General features: G+C 43.3%; 3 protein-coding genes across 3 annotated transcripts; 1 reads left to right on the forward strand and 2 right to left on the reverse strand.

Moving 5' to 3' along the window:
• Nucleotides 1-5,325: 5,325 nt before the first annotated feature.
• On the forward strand, nucleotides 5,326-7,817 carry LOC124676551 (ATG8-interacting protein 1-like). The gene is made up of 2 exons (XM_047212592.1): nucleotides 5,326-6,031; nucleotides 7,459-7,817. The coding sequence occupies exons 1-2, from the start codon at nucleotides 5,337-5,339 to the stop codon at nucleotides 7,460-7,462; spliced, it is 699 nt and encodes a 232-aa protein (XP_047068548.1). The 5' UTR covers nucleotides 5,326-5,336; the 3' UTR covers nucleotides 7,463-7,817.
• A 1,494-nt stretch (nucleotides 7,818-9,311) lies between these two features.
• Nucleotides 9,312-12,082, reverse strand: LOC124673897 (protein YIF1B-like). The gene is made up of 5 exons (XM_047209947.1): nucleotides 12,054-12,082; nucleotides 10,476-10,654; nucleotides 10,287-10,385; nucleotides 10,043-10,194; nucleotides 9,312-9,945 (listed from the first exon to the last, which is right to left on the reverse strand). Exons 2-5 carry the CDS (start codon nucleotides 10,650-10,652, stop codon nucleotides 9,564-9,566), a joined length of 810 nt encoding a protein of 269 aa, XP_047065903.1. The 5' UTR covers nucleotides 10,653-10,654; nucleotides 12,054-12,082; the 3' UTR covers nucleotides 9,312-9,563.
• A 5,889-nt stretch (nucleotides 12,083-17,971) lies between these two features.
• LOC124673288 (protein FAR1-RELATED SEQUENCE 5-like) lies at nucleotides 17,972-20,456 on the reverse strand. The gene is made up of 3 exons (XM_047209401.1): nucleotides 20,373-20,456; nucleotides 18,556-20,282; nucleotides 17,972-18,479 (listed from the first exon to the last, which is right to left on the reverse strand). Exons 1-3 carry the CDS (start codon nucleotides 20,454-20,456, stop codon nucleotides 17,972-17,974), a joined length of 2,319 nt encoding a protein of 772 aa, XP_047065357.1.
• Between the last annotated feature and the right edge of the window lie 1,011 nt (nucleotides 20,457-21,467).

A 21,467-nucleotide genomic window follows, 5' to 3' on the forward strand; every position in this document is an offset into this window, starting at 1 on the left:
GTGATTAAATCCTATTGATTAGTTCGTTGAAATTGATTGACCAAGCAATGTACGTTGCCTTTTCTTATGGTTAGTTTCCTTGCAAGAGTTGAATTGCTGAATACTAGTACTCCCTCCGATGCATAATAAGCGTCAGAGCTTCAGTTCAAATACATATTTTCTTTCGATGAAGGGCTACTAGGTACTGAATATATAAGCAGGCATCATTCCATTTTCTTGTGAAGTGTGTGATGATCAGCTAGCTAGCCTAGCGAGTGTGGTGAGCTGACGATAATTGCAGACGAGTGTAAAGTGTCCAGCAAGCAATGCAAGAAAGAGAGCTGAAAAAAGGTGTGCTCACAACTCACATAAAGGGAGTGAGTGATCTTCTACAAGAGAGTACGTATAGATAGTTAGCTTTGGTGTTGATCTGGCCATTGCTCTACCACCAAGAAAGGAAGGCCTTACTCTCCACTGATTCTTTCCTCCACTTGTTCCCCTTGGCATGTTGCCCAACTCCAACCAAACCCAGCTCAACTTCGATGCCACATTACTCTACCTAGCACACGTTTTTTTTTTCCAATCAGATAATGGAAGAGCTTTATTGTTGTCGCCTCCTCTGCCTCGATCAATATGCACACAGTTGCAACAGCCAGTGCGTATGTGGAGTAGCACGTGATCATGGACTTGCTAATTTGTGTGTTGTACTGGAAAAAATGTGTATGAGTGAAGAAACATAGACGGCTACTTTAGAGGGTGATTAGTTGGGAGGTTAGTAGGAGTGTGGTGGAGGTGCTGAGAATCAAGGTGAGCTCGTGCGGTGGGGTATAGCTAGTTGTGGACAACCAACGAACTCATGAGGCAACATGGTAACTAACTTGGCAGGCTCAGTGAGGCTGACAGGCCGGCCCCACAACTAAGACGCCACAAAGGCACACCTGTAATGTACTGGCTCCCCACTTAGCTACTCACTCCACTCCCCTGGCTGGCCTTTCCACCATGCTATCTATCATTGTCAACGGATGAGATACTATTCTTCTCTGGAGAGTTTTTTTTTTTGGAACATGGGTACTTATGGACCCTTGTCTCCATTGGAACTTGATGTATCTGGAAGTTTATAGAGTTTGTGAGAAACAATTCATTCTTTTATCTAGCGATTGTTTAACTTATGATCGATTTCAAAAGGTAAAAATGTATACTACTCCATCCGATTCATATTACATGACAATACTATGGATGTATCTAGATATATTTTAGTTGTAGACACATCCATTTTAGTGGCAAGTAATATGGATCAGAGTAGTTAAGTTTCAAAAGGAGTCATAAATAGCCATGTCGCGAAAGACATTTTACTTCTTTGCCAAGATTCGTCACATGAGAACTGATCTTTTCCATGATTTGTATTCAAATGAGGGGGTATAAATTCATTTCTACCATGGGAGGAGCTTTTCTTTACATTGAACCGTGATATGAAAATACACATGGCTCGGTTCTCATGTCCTCAATGATCGAAGTTTGCAATTACTGAATTGGTCCAGGTGAAATCCGTTTTCACCATTAGGCCTCTCGCGACGAGATCTTCGAAATCAGGTCCCATTTGTACATGTTTCCACATTTTATGTTAAAAAAAGCAACTCTGTTGCTATGGAAAATCAAATCTTGTGTTGTAGCAAAACAAGTTCATACAAAAATTGCTTAGACTTTTTTTGGTATATTTTATAGCCAACTTAGTTTCTGATTATGCCATGGACCCAATGGGACCTAGGAGAATGCCAGAGCCTTTTGAGAGATAACTCATGACGGTGTCTTGGCTTTGAAGATACCGGGAGAAACACTTTGGTGGAGGAAGTAGTAGTGAGGATTTGTGATGCTTATTGTGAGTAATGTTAGGCGTTCATTTTATTTAGATGATGATGAAGTATTTGGGATGATTTGAGGCATATTCTGGTTCATTTATTAGATGATGATGAAGGATTTGTGATGCTCATTGTGAGTAGTGTTAGGTGTTCTTTGATTGTAGCAAAAGAATTTCCATGAGGACCTAATTTTTTGTCCATAGAATTTGCACTACAAGATTTCTATAGCATTAACTCTATGAGAGATGTCCCTGTGAATCAAACAGTTTATGTAGAAAATTCTAACAGGAACCAAATCCTACATAATTCCTATTCAAATATAAATCAAAGGAGCCCTAAATAAAATCAACAAGAATTATTTACTCATATATATCAGTAGTATTCATCTTCTTTTGAAAAGTTGCTCGAAATGGGCATTTGTATATAAGTTTGTCCTTTTGGAACTACAAAATATTGCATGTGAAAAATCATGAAAAATATTGACGCCTTTTGAAGTATGGATAGCAACTACCTTATTATTCTACAGAGAATAAACAACTAGAATTGTATGCAATGGGTTTGGTCAACATCGCCTCACCTTCCAATAACAACACAACCCACCGCACCGCTCAGTTCGCGATGCTACAGCTGCGCTGGAAACTGATGGAACATGTGCCTTCAAGGTTTCCACGTTCAAGCAGCACCTCGTTTTCACTAACCAGCAGGCTTAGGTTGGCCTCATGAGATAATCCACTGCTAGCAGCTAGCTAGACACTCATCAGGAAAAAAAAATTCAGTTAAGAAGATATGTTAGTTACTAGGAAGTAATTGTTCAAAACAAGTACCGACAATCTGACAATAAATTTTTGAAAACGATAACTCATATATTATGTGCTCCAAGAGGTAGAGACATGAATGATCGATCATGTAACGTTCATCGCATCATGTTGTTGGCGGCTCAAGAGAGATTCATAATACATTACATAATGTCTTCCATTTAGGAGATTAGCCTCAGGTTTGAAGAGATCTTCAAACAGGGGTAGGCTTCGTGCTAAGACAAGTCTCAGTTAAAGAAAACTCATCAGTAGCTACATTTTTTTTTCCAAAAGGGTCGAAAAGTAATCAAGATGTTGCATGCAATCTTTTATTGCATTTTTTTTTGAAATCAGAGTCTCATAAAGTTTACAGATGGCCCGGCCCGAAAATTCTGGGCCGGGCCAGGTTCGGGCCCGATTTTGGAGCCTGAACGTCGGGCCGGGCCGGGCTCGGGCTTGCATAGAACACAGTTTAAGCCTAGTTCGGGTCGGGCTTGTTGGGCCGGGCCAGGATTTTGGCAGTTCGGGCTGGGTTCAGGCCTAATTTGTAAGCCCGAAGGTCAGGCCGGGCCGGGCTCGGGCCTAGGAATTTCAGTTCGGGCTTTTTCGGACCCGGCCCGAAACCCGGCCCGGCCCGAGAAATGCCCAGGTGTACATCTCACTATCACAAAGGATACATCTACATGTATCATCCATCTAGTAGCATATCCCCCTCACCCTCTCATACGTAGTTTGCCAACGGCCCTAGATTAGACGATTGTTTGTTTGGTGGATGGGGGTGGGGTGGGGTGGGAGGGGGGTCATGAACGCCTGTGTACTATGGGGCCGCCTCTTCCTATACACGCCCCAAAGGATTTTTGACCCATTTTTTCACATTAACTTGTTTGAAGCAGTTTTGTAAAGTTTCAAGCAGGGATTGCCAAGTCCTCATTTTCAGCGGCGGCGGTATTGGCTTCCTCTTCCAGGAAATGATGCATCGTCACCACAAACAATTCGTAAGTCCATAACGATTTTAGTTCATCGGCGAATGATCAGAAACCGTCGACGGCGGGAAGGCTCAAGGAGAATATGGTGCGCCACTGTGGCATTTGGTGTGCCTCGCGCCTCCACACTGCTCCAACGGAGAGTAGCGCCCGCAAGGTCGAACTTCGGAGTACACCGTCGTCTCCGTGTGCCTCGGTTATTCATTGACCTGTGTTCCTTTACTTATGTGTTTTAATTTTTTGGTAGCCTTCGTGCTTAAAGTTCTATATCTTGCTATCAATCGATTGCTTGAAAGTCCACCGTATCTCTCTTCTTGGCGTTGAATCATGTAGCTTGTTATCGTTTCCTCCTTCTTGACAAGTTGGTCGGTACTTCCACATGTACATCTTCAACTGTATGCATGTTAGACATAAAGGAGGCACACTTTTTCTTTTTTTGCATAAAAAAGTGTCAAAAATCAGAAGTTAAAATGTATCCCAATTTGAAAAAATCCGACAATTTGTGAGATTCGTAGATCTTCCAAAAGAAAATAGAGTTTTCAAATTCATTCGAATTTTCAGCGCTGTGGAAGGATGACATGTGGGGCAGGTTGCATCAGTTGGTCGGCTCCAACCACCCCACGCCCACGCCGTCCGCGGTTTGATCTCATCCTCTCTCCCTCTCTTCCCCACCGCCGCACGCCACCGCTCTCCTCCCGCCGGACTCGGCCCCGCTCCGCTCCGCCGGAGATCTCGTCGCCCCTTCTCCGTGGTAAGCCCCCGACTCGCTCGCCCGCCCGCTAGGATCGCTCGATCGATTCCCCCGCTCGGATCAACCTGCCCCCTCCCGTTCCGCGCCGTCTCCCACCCCTAGCAGGGAGCCCGATTCCAAATCCGATCCAGGTCGGAGGGTCTCCGCTCCTCTCGCGCCCTGATCCCAAGGGTCGCGAGATCCACGCCGCTCCTGTACACGCGTGTTCGGCCATCTTCTTTGGTCGGGCTGCCTAGATTTGGACGAGTGCGATAAGACCTATGCCGTGACCATATCCTGCCCGAGGTCCTGTATACGCTTGTGCCGAGGTCCTTGCTGCCTGGCCGTTGTCTTCACCTTGTGCTCATTGATTAATTATCTAGAGCACTTAAGTCACTCTAGCTTGTGTGTGTAATTCTGCCGTTTCTTCTTCCTCCTGTGTACTACCCTACTACTTTGTTTCTTCCTGTACGAGGAGTAGATTCTTTGCCCCCTTTGCTTCGCTGTACAATGGCAGTACGACTTGTGCCCTATAATGTAAGCAGATTACTTACTTGTGTTTATACCATGGCCGCAAGTCCAAAATCGCTCTTCTTGGACGGTACCATTACACCGGGGCTTGGAAGCTCTTTGGATTTGGATGGATAAGATTTACCCAATGACAATATACTGCTTGTGCCGAGGTTGTATCGTTGCTGCCTGGTCGTGTTCGCTTGTGTGTCTTTACCTGCTGCAAATTAGTAATAATAACTTCGATAGCTATGGTTGGTCCATACTTGTGTGTTCCATTCCTCATACAAGTATGAGTGAATTCCATCTAGTCATTTGCTTCATAATCACCGGACTGGCCTAATAGACCTTAGTGTACTAGTACTTGCTGTGTAATGTAACCGGTTAATTACCTGATGTTTACACAATGGCACCGCCACACAGGTTACCTGCAAGTCTGATACGCTTTGGTCCCTCTTACTTGCAGTGACCAGGTTTTGTGGGCATGTCTGACAGCGAGAAGGATGCGGCGGAGGGGGGCAGCGCCGCCCGGGGCGCGGACTGGGAGGTGGTGACGCTCACGGCGTCAGCATACGCTGCGGCGCCAGGGCCTGGTGGGGGTCCTGTGGCAGAGGCGGAAGGCAAGGGCCACGGCGCAGGGTCCTCATCGGATGCGCTGCTCATGTCTGACCACTTCGTGTTCCCCCCGAGCGAGCACGAGAACCTGCCCATTGAGACCGCCCTCGAGGAGGCCCCTGCTGGAGAGGACGTCCTGCAGGAAGAGAGTACCAGCGTGGAGGACACTGGTTTCAGGACTGTTGTGGGTGGCGCTGGGTCTGAGAGAGTCCTGTACTACGATGAGGGGAGGAACCTGTCGGCTGATGAGGCGGAGATGTTGGGCGAGCATGGTTCGTTCCGCGCCGAAGACGGCGGGCATGGCTCTGCTGTTCGTGACGACGATGATGATGATTCCCAGGACAGGGCTAAGGTGGCTCCAGACAGCAAGAGCTGTTGCTCTGGTGGTGCCTCTGGCAAGTACTGGCTGAAGAAGCACATGGCGTGCCTTTATGACCAGGCCAAGGAGACCAACGCTCTCTGGTCTGTGGTGGTCGCGGCTGCCTTCGTCGGCCTTGTTATCTTGTGGCGCAAAGACAAGCTGCACATTGGCTGCCTTAAATGGCGCTCTAGCTCGACAGTGAGGTATGCTGATTCTTGAGACATTGTTTATTTTGAAATATAATACATGTTAAAACATAGGCATGAGTCAATATCCTGTTGCATGTTTTTTAAAAGAATGCACAGAGTCTAGCTTTTCCCCCATCATGTGTGCAGTTTGGCCTGGGATTTTCTTTACGCGTAGCTAACTGTTTCTTCGAGCAGTAAATCCATTTTGTGCAGTAGGGCGTAGGCCACTCCTTCTGTTATTCCGTACTCGATTTTGTCCCTGAAGACCTACATGGTTCAGTATATGCATCAATATCTTTTCTTTTTTAAGAAGCTAGTGGGGCATAGTTTTATTGGAGGTTTTTTAGAGATATACTGGGACATCGTTAGATTAGCCAGCTGAAGAACTGTTGGGATAGTTCATTTCTTACGCATTTTGGGTGATCACTTTTGTTTCGAACTTTCAGTATGAACTTCGATGTAGTGATAACTAGGGATCATGAAATAGTTAAATCCAATGATATGCAGTTTACATGTTAAAAGGAAAGTGGGCATGCTGTTTCTGAGAAGTGGGCATGTTAACCCATATTTGTCATGTGTTAGTCTGCCGCAGAGTGGTGGTGGATCCTATTTAAACATGTTTGCGAAACTTACATGCAGTCACTAGATTGGTCATCCTAGTGGCATCCATCCTTGTCTCAACATTTTAACATCTCATTGCTTCATTTTCTTTCAATTCGTATAACCTTGAAAGACCTGCCTCAAAGTGCATCGATATCTTATCTTTGTTAAGAAGTTAGTGTGATGGAGCTTTGGTTGAATGTTTTTTTACGGATAGTGGGGCATGGTTAAGATTGTGAGATTTCACTTTGGTATCATTATGAACTATGAAAATAGTGATAATTATGGATAATGAAGGAGTTATTATCCAATATTAGTGGCACCCTATTATTTAAAAAAGGAGATGCCCTGATAGTGGTGGGTGCAATTTCAGCTCTTTAAATATTAAGTTAGTTTACCACGGTAACATGCCTAATTTCGTTTGTTTTGCAATATTATGATACCCATGTGTTGTCTTTATGTCATTCAACATGTTTGCTGTTGCATTCATGGTCACAGTGTAATACTTTGTATCATTCACTAAACTTATGTGCAGTCACATGATTGGTCTTCCTAGTATCCTATGAGGACCTTCTTGTCTTTATCTTTTTACATCTCATCATTTATTTTTTAAAGTCTACCTTGGAAAGATACATTTTCATCCTGTAACAGTGATTGTTAGACTGTTTGCTTTGATGCAATGCTGGTTCAAAAAAAAAGCAACATGATAGGTATATTACCTTGTTTCTTATCTTCTAAATTATAATAGTTCGCAACATGCATTTGCAATTTTGCACCTGTGTATCCAGGAATGATCAATGTATTTTTATGTTCTGTTGCTAATTGAATATTTGTTCTGGCAGATGATGCTTCCCTGTGCTGCTTGGTCCGTTCGCCACTCTCATCTTTATCGATACACCTCTGATGTGTTTCGTGCATCGCCCTGGAGTTATAACCAAGAAGATGGCCGTGGGCCATGCCAGATTGTGACAATGACGAAATGGATATATATCTAGTGTAATAATATGAAGTTTGACGGGATTTGCTTCTGGGATGCCAAAAGTTTCTTGCTCTGTTGTGCCATCATACGGTTGCACTTTTCGATGTGGCACACTTTTTAATTTTGACAAATGGCTGTTGGAATGTGCAACTGCAAGCTGTGAAATCCAAGATAACCTTTCTTGTGCTCGAGAAATGAAACCTGGGAGTCTATTTAGTTTTATGATCCTTCCAAAGCACTCATCTTATTTGTGTTAATTGTTTAGAGTGAGAATTTATACATAACCAAATATTGTTTTTTCAGCCAGTTCTAGCTGTTGGGTGAGTGGGTGACCGATTTGGTGGAGTAATTGGTCGCCCAGCTGGACCATCTGATATTTGTGCTTTAGCACGTTGTGGACCCAGTCAACAAGAGTTGATAAAAAAAAAACTACACATGTAGCGTCGTAACTGAAACTTATAAGAAGAGTAATTATAAATTCTGTACTTTTACATATACTAGTATGTAGCATTGCAACATCACTGCGAAAAAAAGTATGTAGCGTTGCAACATCACTGAAAAAAAAGTATGTAGCATTGCAACAAAGTTAACAACAAGAACCATGATAGATCCAACTTTGTTGTATGTTTACACAACATAATATTTGTACTTATACTATGCAACCAAAAAAAAATGTATGCAGCATTGTAGCAAAAGGCCACAATGAACTATCGAAACGACTGAAGCAAAATTGTTAGATCAACACCAAATTCAACAAAAGAGTAGTAAATTTCAATATTAACCATTTTTTCATGCAAAATCTCTTTCTAACAATCATGAGTCATTTACAAAAAATACAACAATTTAACAAACAAATGTAACAATTCAACATCAACAATTTCTCGTACAAAACCTATTTGCATCATAATCTGCAAAAACGACACCAGCAATTCCAACATCATCAATGTTTGCAACATTCGTTTTGACAAATCAAACATGGCAAATTCCCCTGTGGAAAACCCTTTGCAACTTACATCCAGTGGGCAACACCGCTGGCTTGTAGCAGCTCCTCGTCCCCTGTGGAAAACCCTTTGCAACTTACATCCAGTGGGCAACACCGATGGCTTGCAGCATTGGCTCAACGCCCCTTGAAGCATTGGTGGCACCTGTTACACTCGGCTATTGACCTCGTAACATCATCACCAATGATGCAACAAGACCACCAATGGCGATTGCTTTGAGCAGCACCGCCTCAAGTTTGATGTAGCAGTGGCAGTCGAGAGAGAGGATGGTGGGACAACAGCGGCGTGTGCTGCTTGGCTGCAGCAGTGCAAAGGTGACACATGCCCTTGGTGGCGGCACCGGCAATAAGGGTACATCGGCGACCATGGAAGGAGAAATAAGGAAGAGATAAGAAAAAAAGATATAAGGTTGGTGTAGATAAAGGCAGGAAGGAAGTAACGGGAGGGACACATGTTGCGTGGCCCTAGTGGGAGGCATTGCGACAGCAAGAAGTGACCGATCTTTTTCTTGGATTGTCGCCTGAGGGTTATCTTTTTTTGTTTTTGTTTTTCTTGTTAAGCAACTATCTTTTTGTCCTTTGAGCCACAGTGCCAAGTATCAAGTATCTCAACCCTCCATATTTATAGTAAATCTATTGCTGATAATTACACAAGACATACATGCTTTATTGAGAATAGATCCAATCACGTTGCTGCCAAAAAATGAAGATCCATATAACATTCCAAATAATAATCAATTGATGTAAACTTAATCACTGTAAAATCAACATTTGTATTTACATTGGGAAGGCAGAATTTTTTATATATACTCCAGGCTATTCCAACAAACATACTTACTACAAGATTGACTACCTCCAAAATTCAGAACTTACATCTCAAAAAAAAAAAATCAGAACTTTACATAACCAGTCTCAAGCCTGTCAATAAACATATGTGATGCTATTGAATGCACCTAAAAGTAACTATCCTACGCGCCTATGTTGCCGAGCCAGAAGAACAAGGGGAACTGCACGATCGCCATAAATAGCAGGAAGTAGTGCTGCCGCGTCGAGTGCCTCTCACTGCCCCTTGTCTCCGCAAAGAGCACCCGCTTCATCGTCCTCACCAGGAATACCCCCATGCACAGGCTCATCCACGGTACCATCACGTAGTACGAGTACGCCCACAGGAGCCTCGCGGCGATGGCGAGGGAGAGTCCCGCAAACAGGTACCCACTGTAGGCCACCAGGTCAAGCAGCGGCACCTCGCCTCCGCCCATCGAGTAGAGCAGCCCTTTCAGGAACACGATCTGTAGGCCCCACCCTATCAGCCCCCTTGTGAACTGAAGGTTTATTGCTTCTGGAGTGAATCTGCATGGATGGATATCAATCAAAGTGCTTTAGGAACACCGGGTTTTTGAAGTGTGGGTGCTTTGCTGCCTAAGGAAGTAGGAGAAAGGAAACTCACTTTCCCATGAAGCCTAATGTGAAGCCCGCGAGGACGATGAAGGTACCAAATGCCATGAAAGGGATGTACAGGTCTGGCGCATTTATGTCATACATTGGAGGCTTGTACGACAAGCGGCCACCCACAGGCTCACTTATCCGAGTCCAGTGCCCCTGAAATGGCATCGCAAACACTTCTATTTCAGTATACTACAACAGATAGAAGAACCAGATAGATACCCAGTGAAGCTGGGAAGAAAATATACCCTGTGAAGGAACGGAAACAGTATGACTTTCAACTTGTTCCTGACATACTGATCATTGACATGGAAGTAATACTGTGGGTTGGAGAAGTATCTACTGATCTGCAAGAGCACAGTCCACAGCTTAGAGATGGTACACGAGCGATTCAAACACACAGGACAGGATACAAGGTTCTTAGGGAGGCTCCTTACATTGCTTTGCATGAATTCTGAGCTGGAGCCGAGGAACTTCTCCCCGTATAGTCCTAACCCAGTTTTAATTAGACCCGAGCCCGGGCCATAAAGTGTATTGTCGAACTGGCCAGGCTGAGGATTTGGCGGGGGCATCTGCATCCCAGGAGGATGGGGGTTCCTGTAGTTATCATACATGACTGCAAAGAAGAAGCAGAGTTAAAATAGAAGCCATGCCAAGTGGATAAGTAGATATATAGATATTAATGTGCAGAAGATTGTGAACATATAGATATTAGCATGCAGTGAGGTCACAACAGACTGTGTGAGCATAACATAAAGTTTTCTGGTACACTACTACCGTGGTAAATTTCATTTGCTTAAGCACTAGGCAGCTGATTGCTGGAGACTATTTAGGACCGCAAACATCCCATTCTACAGTGCAATGTAAACAAGACAAATTACAAGGAAAACAGAGAAATGACACACCATCCGGTATGTTTGCCATACCGCTACATTACAGCTCGAAATCCACCATCAGAAACGGCAATATCTGGTACGACACCCTCGATTTGTTTGCTCAACGATGGTATGAACAATAAGCAGACCCAGAACTGCTCAGCTCGGATGTCGATTAGAGCATCAACGGTCTGGTCGCCACCATGTCGTTGTTTTCCCTGTCTAACTCGCCTTGCATTCCATTTCCACCTAGGCGCTTCGCGTCTCGTCTGACCAATCAACCGAGTGTCCGGTATCTAATCACGCGGACAGAATCAGTAACCGCATTTCATCATCGACCAACAGTCGAGTATGGAAAAAAAATGCCATCCTCCAGTTAAACTTCCTACGGCCAGTCGCACCGGGCTAAGGGCATGTACATTAGTTCCGTCGGCTGATGACTATAGCAATTCTCCACGTCATGTACAGACAGCAGTACAGACACCTCTTCCAGATACGAGCAATGAAGCGGTTAGCATTTGTATCCGTGATTTGTGGAAACCGGTGTATGGGGATTTCCTTTGTGGCCACAGGTACACCGACGCCATCTCATGCAACGGGTAAACAGGCGTACTATGTCAGTAGCAAATTTTTAGGCTATCGACCGTCTGTAGAATTACAGAAACCTTGGTTCTCTCTCTTCAACCTCGCAAAAATTCAACAAATTATTTGACGAGAATAATAAGCAGCAATTTCCCTAATATTCTGCGTGTCCATGGGCAGGGAGATCCTTTGCCTCTCCGTTAGGAGGGAGGTTTGTCGTTCAGGTGTGGATTTGCCCACAGAAATTGGGCACAGCACTTGGGTGGTTCCCGCAACAAAACCGTCGGTGGAATTCGATGGGACCTACGACTCGAGTACCCGAATCCTTGACGAGCTAGCGGCGGAAGGCGGCGGGCGGGAGACGGGAATCGACAAACCTCCGATTGGCCGCTCGTCCCGCAGGAACGGACCTAGCCGATCGATAAGGGAGAGGTATCCGACAGGCAGGGGCCGCCGAGCGGATGGCGGAACGGGGTTGAGATCTGGTAATAGTAATCCGGCCCGTTCACCGCAAGCGATCGAGAAAAGGAGGGGGAGGAGGAGGCCGGCGAGGCTCACCGGTGGTTCGGGCGGACGGCGCGCGCGGCTGGGGCGGGCGGGGGCGGCCGGGAGCGGAGAGTTCCCTGGGCGGGCGGGCGGTGAGGAGGGTGTGGGTGCCGGCGAGGCGAGGATGGCGGAAAAAAGGGACAAAGGGGACACGCGGTGTTTGTCGGGTTGGAAGCCACGCGCTCCGGCCAATAGGAAGGCCGCCGGGATACTTCTGCTGAGATGTTTGATTCGAACCCAAGGTTTTTTTTTTTTTTTTTTTTTTCGAAACATAGTACATACTCACATATATATACACATATATATGTACATTCAGCCCTATGAACCACCTTCGAAAGGTTGCGTCCAAAAAAAATTTATCCGATGGGTCTTGAGATTGACGGGAATGTCTCTTCTCACCAAAGAATGTTCTGGCTTTAACGAGACAGAACGAGGTTTGAACTCTGGTGGGCTGAAGGTGCCACTACCATCCTAGCCACCCAACCACAGGTTGGTTCTCATTCGAACCAAAATCGAATTGTGCACAAGGGCATCTCTTTTTTCTTCTTCTTCCGAACAGGACTTGACATTGAAGAAAAAAAAAACCAATGTAAGAAAAAAGAATTTTTTTCTCTGGCCGGAGGCGATATAAGATATCTCAGTTGGAGCCTTTCTCCGTGCCACGCATCTCCAGAGGCAATGGTACAAACGAGGGATGCAAATTCAAACTACTTTTTTTTTGTAAGGAGGGGCCCAGAGAAACCATCCATCAGAGTGCTAGGAATACAATTTGCAGCAAGCCCCTCTCTGTAAGAACCTAGTATTCGAAGAAAGAGGCTTACACTTATATAATTGAATTTGCTTTAATATTTGTGCTGGCATATGAGTTGCACATGAGCTAAAACTTGTTTGTAACTGAAACTTAATAAAGTTACATTGACTCTGAGATTTAGTTAAGTCTAATAAGTTGATTGAGATCTACATGTGCCTTTTTTTATTCCAAAATCTAAAAAAGGCAAAATCTGAATAACACCTTGCTTTTTTTTTCTGAAGGCCAATAAAACGCGGCATTATACTTGCATACCAGACCACCTGGAAGTTGCGATGTGCCAACCTTACATCTGGCAGTTTCCAACCGCCGCCGCTGTTGCTTGGAAGATCAGCAGTTTGCCAATTCGTCCGCTCCAACTGGGCTCACATTCGCTCAGTATATTTTTCCTATGGAGTCTTTTTTTTTCTGTTGGTAGGGTTGGCTCTCATGCTAAGGATGTGATTCACAACATTAATGACGGAAGTTTGTGTCATTATACTTCTATCCTTAGAGAAATGGATAGTAGAAAGAGAGTTTTTCTTTTCCTTTAGTTACTTTTGTTTTTGAAGGTAGAGAGAACAACCAAGACGCTCATAACCTAGTTCGTAATGCTCTGTATTTCTCGCATGACCGGATCAAGAGAGATAAGTTGCGTCGGTTGCCAACATGTTTGACTCGTTGAGCCATGGATCGACTCCAATGTACCTGTGATGATTATTGAATAAAGGTCGTGTTTACTTCTAAAATAAACATCTCTAACAAAGGATTGAACTTCTATGTTTTTTCTGGATAAATTGAATGTTTTAAATCAAGTTGATATGAAGAACACCTGGCATCTGCAATGGCGCAATGTTAAGAGTAGTTAAGAGATTAATATGTACCTGACCAATTTATTTAAGAAACAAGAAGGGAAAAGAGTACGAATGTTGTGTTCAAGAAGGAAACAGCATCAACAACTAACCTAAGAACACACAAATTGTGACAAAGGTTTCCCAAAAGCAGTGCCTCCATGAAAGGGAATGGCGCTCAAGCACTGCAATCACCAGTTCTAACCACTAAAGCTCAGATCAAGAGTTTTCACCCTTGAGAAGTAAGCTCGAGAAATCTCCAAGAAATTTATTTTAGAAGGGAATGACATAGGAGTTTTCACAAAATCATGACAAGACATATAGGTTTTTTCACCCTAAAGCTTGAGACCCATTATTCAAAGAGCATCGTCATACTAAAAGACACCCATGTTGACTACGGAAATGCGTAGCAGCACCTAGGCGCTAGTGATCCCTAATCACTGTAGCATTGCGTATTTCGTACTTCCGTACCTCCAAAAATTCCAAATAACTTTTTTACATGTAGAGGATGCACGTATGTATGTGCGTGCCAAATTTCGTACGCAAATTCAAAATTATGTACCTTAGGGAAAAATTGACAAGTTTCAGATAAATAGTATGAAGGAATTTGACCCCTCCCAAAATTTCTATAACTTAAGGGTTGGACATCATGTAACTTAATGAAATTTCTAAATATAGTCGAATTCGGGATTGTTCTAACAGGTTCAACAGGACCCAGGTTTTGAAAAATCGCTTAATATTGACTAGTGTAAGAACAAGCCAAGCTAACTAGTCTCTCTCGGATGGAAATCGTGCTGAAATCAAGTAGACTAAAATTTTCTTGTTTAGTTGTGTGTGAGACTTCTTTTTTCAAAATTTGTTGGGAGCACTTGCATACACCAGTTGATACCAAGCATATTGCATGCAAAGATAACCATTAATCAAATTTTGTATATTAATGTAATTATATTTAGGCATTTTTTCATCAATGGGTATTTTGCGCTATAATTGAATCCAATGTAAGAAGACATATTTGACCACATTTTTTTTTATATAATCATTATAAAGTTATATAAATATATTTACCTAATAATACACAATACACGAGAAAATGCTACTCCCTCCATTCCAAATTACTTTACTTAGATGCATCTAGACTCGGATGTATCTACACACTAAAATGCGTGTAGATAAATCTGAATCGATTAGTTTGGGACGGAGGAAGTATTAAGGTATTTATTAAATAGTATGCCTTAGAGATATTTTCATAAATACATATACACTATAGAGAATGTGCAATTGGCAAAACATGATTGAAGAAGGAAACTTTTGTTTAAATTTAGCACAAGGCAAGAGTATTTTAAAATTCTTCATTGCAAATTGTACACAAAGTAACACTATAGCTAATATTTAGTAACATTTCAAGTTCTTTCGTTAAGTATCCCAAATAGGTAACATAGAATTATACTCGTTAAGAATGTACAATAATAACTCTAAGTTATGTAAAAGTACAAAAGTATAGTATAAATTTTGGTCCCTCTTAAATCCACTCGAAGCCTTTGGCCCATTCGGTAGGACGGTTTTGGACGGGATCAATCCCGATACATTGCAAATAATGTATGTGTGTTTTTTAAATGGTACAAGCAACAGGGAGACATCTCGAGATCAGAATGAGATAGATATACTATGCAAGTCATTTCCAGACGACATCGTCGCGTCCACACATTGGGAGCCCGGTTCAACACTAATATACGATGCATGGTGGATTCACATTGCGGCTCCATCTTTTCGTTTCAAATCTATTAAATGAGTTCAGAATCTCACCGGCGCAGCTTATGAAGCACGGATGGCTAGCAATCCAAACTTTTCTCACTCAATGTGACGAAAAGCAACTAAAACCATCAATAGATAGTTTTTTGTACTTTTTTAGAATTTTTAAGGCACCTCCTAAGGACCCCGATAGAGATCGCTATTCTTTCAGAGCCTTAGAACATGATATTATGAAAGTCCCTGAAGCTAAAGAAAGACGTGATGTTAGACATGGAAACTGTGTACTGGGCTTATCTGGTTTAAGTGTATGCTCAAATAGCTCGAGCTTTGTATTGTATTGAGCATGTACCAAAACTGTGCAGAACTATGAAAAATCTCTGAACTTTGTATATATATCACCTTTTCGATTTTCCAACTCAACAAATGAATGCAAGTCACGACATGTACAATTACATGGCAAAGAGCCAAGAGCTGCGAAACTAGTTCTCCATCCTACAAAATATCTCCCAGAAATGGACTGAAATGTGTAGCAGGCAGGGGAAGGGGAAGACGGGGTGGGGACTCACGCCATTGGGTTCGCCCGACGCCCGCCTAACCTCATGGCGGTCCAAGCATACTCCACCGCCACAACCAGCGGAAATCCAATCAATGTGGAATTATCCCTAGAAATATCCTAGTTTTTTAGGAGTACCAGATAGATCGAGTACCTACTAAGCGAACCATGCATGTAGATTATCATCCACTATCTTGAACCTCCTATTTGGCGCTTCAGTGTAAATTACAGAGCCGACGCCTCTAAAGATTATGACTTGGGCTGCATTTAGTGGAGCCCATTCGCGCAGGGACAAATTTATAATCTCGGAATTTACAGTTTAAATTTGAGAGCTAAAAATATGAATATTATTTTAATGAAATGTATATAAAAAACAAGGTGAGATCCGCCGTCATCTCTCGGACGTACTGGCTAATCCAGTCTAAGATATCTTGTCCATGTATACACGTGTGTTGGTTGAGTCCTCCCCAACCCCTCTCCTCTCCCGACCCCCACCCCAACCCTAACCGCCGCCTCCGCCGCCGATAGCGCCGCCGGGGCAAAGACCCACGGGGCGTGGCGGGGGCCCTTCCTGTTGCTTCGTGCATCCCTGCATCCCGATCATCTCAGCCGCAAAACCAAATCCTGCGCCTCATGTCAAGTGGAAAACCAATTTGCAATTACATGCCCGCGTCCAGATTAAACCAATGATTCTTTTTGCAAATCCCCCCCTATCTCCCTAATCCCCGAAACCGCAGCCGTGCTCCCGTGAATCAAATCTGGCCTCGTTTTCCCCTGCTGCCGACCAGGGCGAGAGACCACGGCCGCCGTCCTCCTCAAGTTCTTCCGCACGCGTGACTTTCAGGTTGGCCCGTCCTTCGGCATGCAGTACAAGACCCTCCGCTGGAGCCTCCTTCGACATGATCCGCAATAGCCTCGGCTTCACCGCCAGCGACGGCGAGCTGCTGCTAGAGGAGTCGCTGAGGGGCTCCACCGGCATGGAAGGCGACAAGCAGAGATATCCGGTGGATAGTGCACGCCATGGAGCGACATGTAGCCCGGCGGCGTCCCGGTGGTGCTACAGGTGACTGACCTCAAATAGAGTATCAAATTGGTTTTGTATGTGTGCGGCTGAACTGATTTTTGTTTATACTAATTCAACTGCAGATTGCACCGATTGGTATTGGTCAGGTGTTCTTCTATGCTAACTAATTCAGTTCTGGAAGATTGTTCTGATGCCAAGGAAGTGGAGGCGATTGATTGCTGAATAATTCTACTTCTCCCTACATAGTTCAGACGGTGCAAATAACCCAGTGATTCTTGATTCAGACGGTGCTTTGGTGGTGTCATCAATCCAGAAAGGGGCCTCAATGTCTCTAGAAAATGTACCATTTATATAGAAACAGGAGGGGTGATATATGCTGTTGTACCTGAAATTTCCCTTGTTCTGGTGTACTGTATGGATCTAGTACTGATAGAGTAGCCTCCTGATGCGTGTACAGCTTGTGAGCTTACAGTGCGAATGTACAACATTGATTTTTTTAGAAGGAGTGTAAGTTGTTGCGAATGGAAATAACAGAAAGAAAATATTGTTTATACTTTGATGTACTTGCAATTTGAGATAGTCTGTCATGAACTTAGTAGAATCAGGCCATATTCTGTATTGAACTTAGTAGAGTTAGGCCATAGTATGTTGGACATATGCGCAGATTCAGTTTAGGAGTATCAAATAAGTGTTACTGAATGGACAATATATGAAGGCGTGTATGATAGAGCAAACAACACTAGACCATCTTGATTACCAGAGAGGCTGGCGAAGGCAGTATCCAATCATTTGCCCTCTGACATATAGTCATTTGTAACTCAACTAACAAAGAGGAAAGCTCAAATCTGCTCACTAGTAAGACAAACACTTGGACAAAAAATGTTATGATCCATTACACGATGTCATTTCAAAAATAAAATAGTGCTACTAGTAAGCTATGTTTTTTTCTTGCAAGAGATGCAACTTTCATGATGCACCATCAGTATGCATGTCTTGCACATTTATTTCTTTTTCTTGAACATTTTTGCTTGGGCATTTGCGACTATCATGAAATCCTAGCGTGTTGCACGTTCTGCACATGCGTGCGACCTTGGGCTTGACTTCTTTCTTCTTCTTTTTCTGTTCTTCAACATACATCTCATTTCCTCTCTTTATTCTTTTACTTCTCCCTACCGAACGGACATCGTTTGGCGGGTGTATGTTGATTTCATTAGGAATGTTGCAACCAATAAAAGCCTCGTATTCCTCTTGCCTAGTGTGCTTGACCGCAGCAGGAACCTTTTGCCTTAGAGGCTCCTCAATGCTCAACACACTTGATAATAAAAAGTCCATGCCTTCATCCGATTGTTTGGCTGTTTGGATAAAATCTTCCAACTTGTTGCGTAGTGTTGAAATCTTCTTCCTTGCAGCCGCATCCAAACAGTCCGCGGGCTTCTCTTCTAGAAGATTACCCTGAACATCGTAAACACTTTCTCTACAAAACAAATTAAACGTTAGTCATATGATTTTCAACAAAGTAAGAGTAATGATGGTTATGATTTTTCTTGTACCTTTTACACCTTTTCTGCCATCTTTCCATAATATAGAAGGTGGGAAGCTCCTCTTGATTTTCCATCCTCATCACCTGGATAATATGGCGGCATGGAATTCCATGGGACTCAAATAACTTGCATGAACAATTAGCTATCATGTTTGCTATGTCACAACGGACCTCCCTTATCTTGCTAGCACCGGTCCTGAAGGTTACTATTTTTATTCCCTCATCTTGTGTAATGCTTTGAACACAACAATGGTCCCTGGCAGCAATAATTTGTTTCTGAAATTTCTCAAATACCTCATATGTGAATACTTCACTACCTTGTTTCTCAATTTCCCATGGTGTCACTAATTGAGGGGTCCTATGGATGCTTGAGTTGTCCGCTATCAACTCCTCTTGGCGTTGGCATTCTAAAGCTGTGTCAAACCTTAGCCAGAACTCAACAAGGGTGAGCTTGCGATGAATGAAACGGTTAAAAAATGAATTTGCACTTTCCGACCTTGAAGTTGTTCGGAGAATGCCTGCCAGTGATATGTCCATAAAGTAGGCCGGTATCCATGACTCACGAAGGCTGAACCTTTTTGTAAACCACTCATTATCCTTCAAACCAAAGTCTGAAATTACGGAATTCCACTCTGACTCAAACTCGGCTGGAGTTTCTGAACCCCATACACATGCGTTCATCCTCTTCCAGAATTCAGGTTCTTCTCTGATCACCGGCCCGACTTTCTCTGGAAGTTTATCCATTATATGCCACATGCACAATCTGTGTATTATGCCTGGAAAAACTATATCAATTGCATTTTTAATGCTACGAGCTTCATCGGTTATGATGAGTCCTGGCGCTTCGCCTCCCATTGCCTTCAGGAAGGTCTTAAACAACCAAACATATGACTCCTCCTGCTCATTTAGTAAGAATGCAGCACCAAAAAACACACTTTGTAAATGATGGTTAACCCCTGTAAATGGTGCAAATATCATGTCATAACGGTTTGTAGTGTAGGTAGAGTCGAACGAGACCACGCGACCAAAGTGTTTGTAGTTCTTCCTACTTGTGGCATCTGCCCAAAACACGTACATCAAGTTTCCTTCATCACTCACTTCAAAATCATAGAAGAATGCTGAATTAACTTCTTTCTTTCTAGCTAGTTGGGCAACAAACATTTGCGCATCTGCATTCCTGATTTTATATCTGAGATCACGATAGTAGTTTTGGAAGTCTCTCTTTGTGCATCCAACACCATCAATCCCGCCTTCACTGACTTGGAGGAGCCTGTAAGCCTGGCAGGTGCCTATGCTTGCTTTGTGACATGTGTACAATGCATTCTTTGCCCTCTCACTAACTTGACGATTTGATCTAATCAAATGACGCTTATCAGGTGACACAAGACCATGATTGTGCTGCTCAACCCATGACTCTATCTTGTAGGTATCATTACCACACAACTTCACAAAGATATGTGCATCACAACCACATCTTGTCGCCGTGTTCTTACGCATTTTCTTTGATGGCCCAGCAACCTCTTTACCTTTCTCAGACTTGAATCCTTCCCTATTACACATGTATCGTTTAGTGCGAATTACCTCTTTGTCTAACTTCTTTTGCTGTCCAACACGAACTCCAAAACCAGATCCATGTGCATAGTTCTTGTAGAACTTCTCCACGGCCTCTAGTCCTTCAAATGTCATCCCCAATTTAGGCTTCAAATTATCTTCGCATTCAGGTGTAAAAGACAAACACTTCAACATAAAACAATGAATCGGTAAGAACCTTCATGTGTAAATAATTGAGCTGAATATACACATGGTCAGTGAAACCAATTTACTTACGGAGAGAGGAACACTTGCTTTCTTAATGGGTGTGCCAAATCCTTCCCCGTTCATCTGCATTTGCATGATATTGCTAGAATCCATTGCTGCACAAATACGTATATATTCACTATGTTTTATCTATGTTGGTAAATACTGTACAATATTCATAAAGTTTTTGTTGATAACATACTGCTAAAGAAATTCATAAAGTTTTATTTTCAGTTGATAAAATATTTTTGAAGTAATTCAATCTGCTTATGCCGCTTAGCGTGCTGCTGTTTCAATTAAGCATACGATAGTCCTGGTACAATATATAGGGAATTCTAATCTAGCCTTTAGCAATCCAGAACCATGATGCGTAAGTGTGTTTTTGCATGTTGTGAGTACAGAAATCCAGATGAATAAGGTTCCCGTAACTAGTTAGCTAGCTTTTGCTAGTCGCTACAGAAGCTAGCTCTTTGAAGTGGAGATACCTCGTCCACTTTGTATCACAACAAGATTGAATCGGCTTGACGTACAAACCTTTCCGAAAATTCCAGGCGAGAGCCGTGCTGGACGATCGGGCTGAAGCCAACAACTCTCGGGATCCTGTGCCCGTTAGAGTTCCGGCCGCCCGACGGCTTCTCCGTCTAGCTGCTGGTCGCCGCCATGGAGATCGCAACCTGCAACTGCAGTCGATCGATCGTGGGGTACAACCAGGGTGCGGGCGTATTGTGCGGTCCACGGTGGTGTAGGGGTGCCGATGCAAATTTACAAGCCTAATTAGGGAGGCAGGGCGGGTGTGTTTTTAGAATATTGCATCGAAGCAACTCTAAGCGCTACGATTTGATCAGCCGGTCATAATTGATCGGGATGCACGGATGCACGAAGCAGTAGGATGCATAAGATACGACGCCATCATCCACTATCTTGAACCTCCTATTTGGCGCTTCAGTGTAAATTACAGAGCCGACGCCTCTAAAGATTATGACTTGGGCTGCATTTAGTGGAGCCCATTCGCGCAGGGACAAATTTATAATCTCGGAATTTACAGTTTAAATTTGAGAGCTAAAAATATGAATATTATTTTAATGAAATGTATATAAAAAACAAGGTGAGATCCGCCGTCATCTC

The sequence above is a fragment of the Lolium rigidum genome, chromosome 7 (assembly GCF_022539505.1).
Source record: "Lolium rigidum isolate FL_2022 chromosome 7, APGP_CSIRO_Lrig_0.1, whole genome shotgun sequence".
Classification (NCBI taxonomy): domain Eukaryota; kingdom Viridiplantae; phylum Streptophyta; class Magnoliopsida; order Poales; family Poaceae; genus Lolium; species Lolium rigidum.

Excerpts from the sequence above, each read along its gene's own strand:
- LOC124676551 (XM_047212592.1), top strand. The coding sequence starts at position 5,337 with ATGTCTGACAGCGAGAAGGATGCGGCGGAGGGGGGCAGCGCCGCCCGG.
- LOC124673897 (XM_047209947.1), bottom strand. The coding sequence starts at position 10,652 with ATGTATGATAACTACAGGAACCCCCATCCTCCTGGGATGCAGATGCCC. Across the intron at positions 10,386-10,475 it reads CAGAATTCATGCAAAGCAAT|ATCAGTAGATACTTCTCCAA; the intron begins GTAAGGAGCCTC and ends GTGCTCTTGCAG. Across the intron at positions 9,946-10,042 it reads ACATTAGGCTTCATGGGAAA|ATTCACTCCAGAAGCAATAA; the intron begins GTGAGTTTCCTT and ends CCATCCATGCAG.
- LOC124673288 (XM_047209401.1), bottom strand. The coding sequence starts at position 20,456 with ATGGATTCTAGCAATATCATGCAAATGCAGATGAACGGGGAAGGATTT. Across the intron at positions 20,283-20,372 it reads AAGCAAGTGTTCCTCTCTCC|TGTTTGTCTTTTACACCTGA; the intron begins GTAAGTAAATTG and ends TTTATGTTGAAG. Across the intron at positions 18,480-18,555 it reads TGGCAGAAAAGGTGTAAAAG|AGAAAGTGTTTACGATGTTC; the intron begins GTACAAGAAAAA and ends TTTGTTTTGTAG.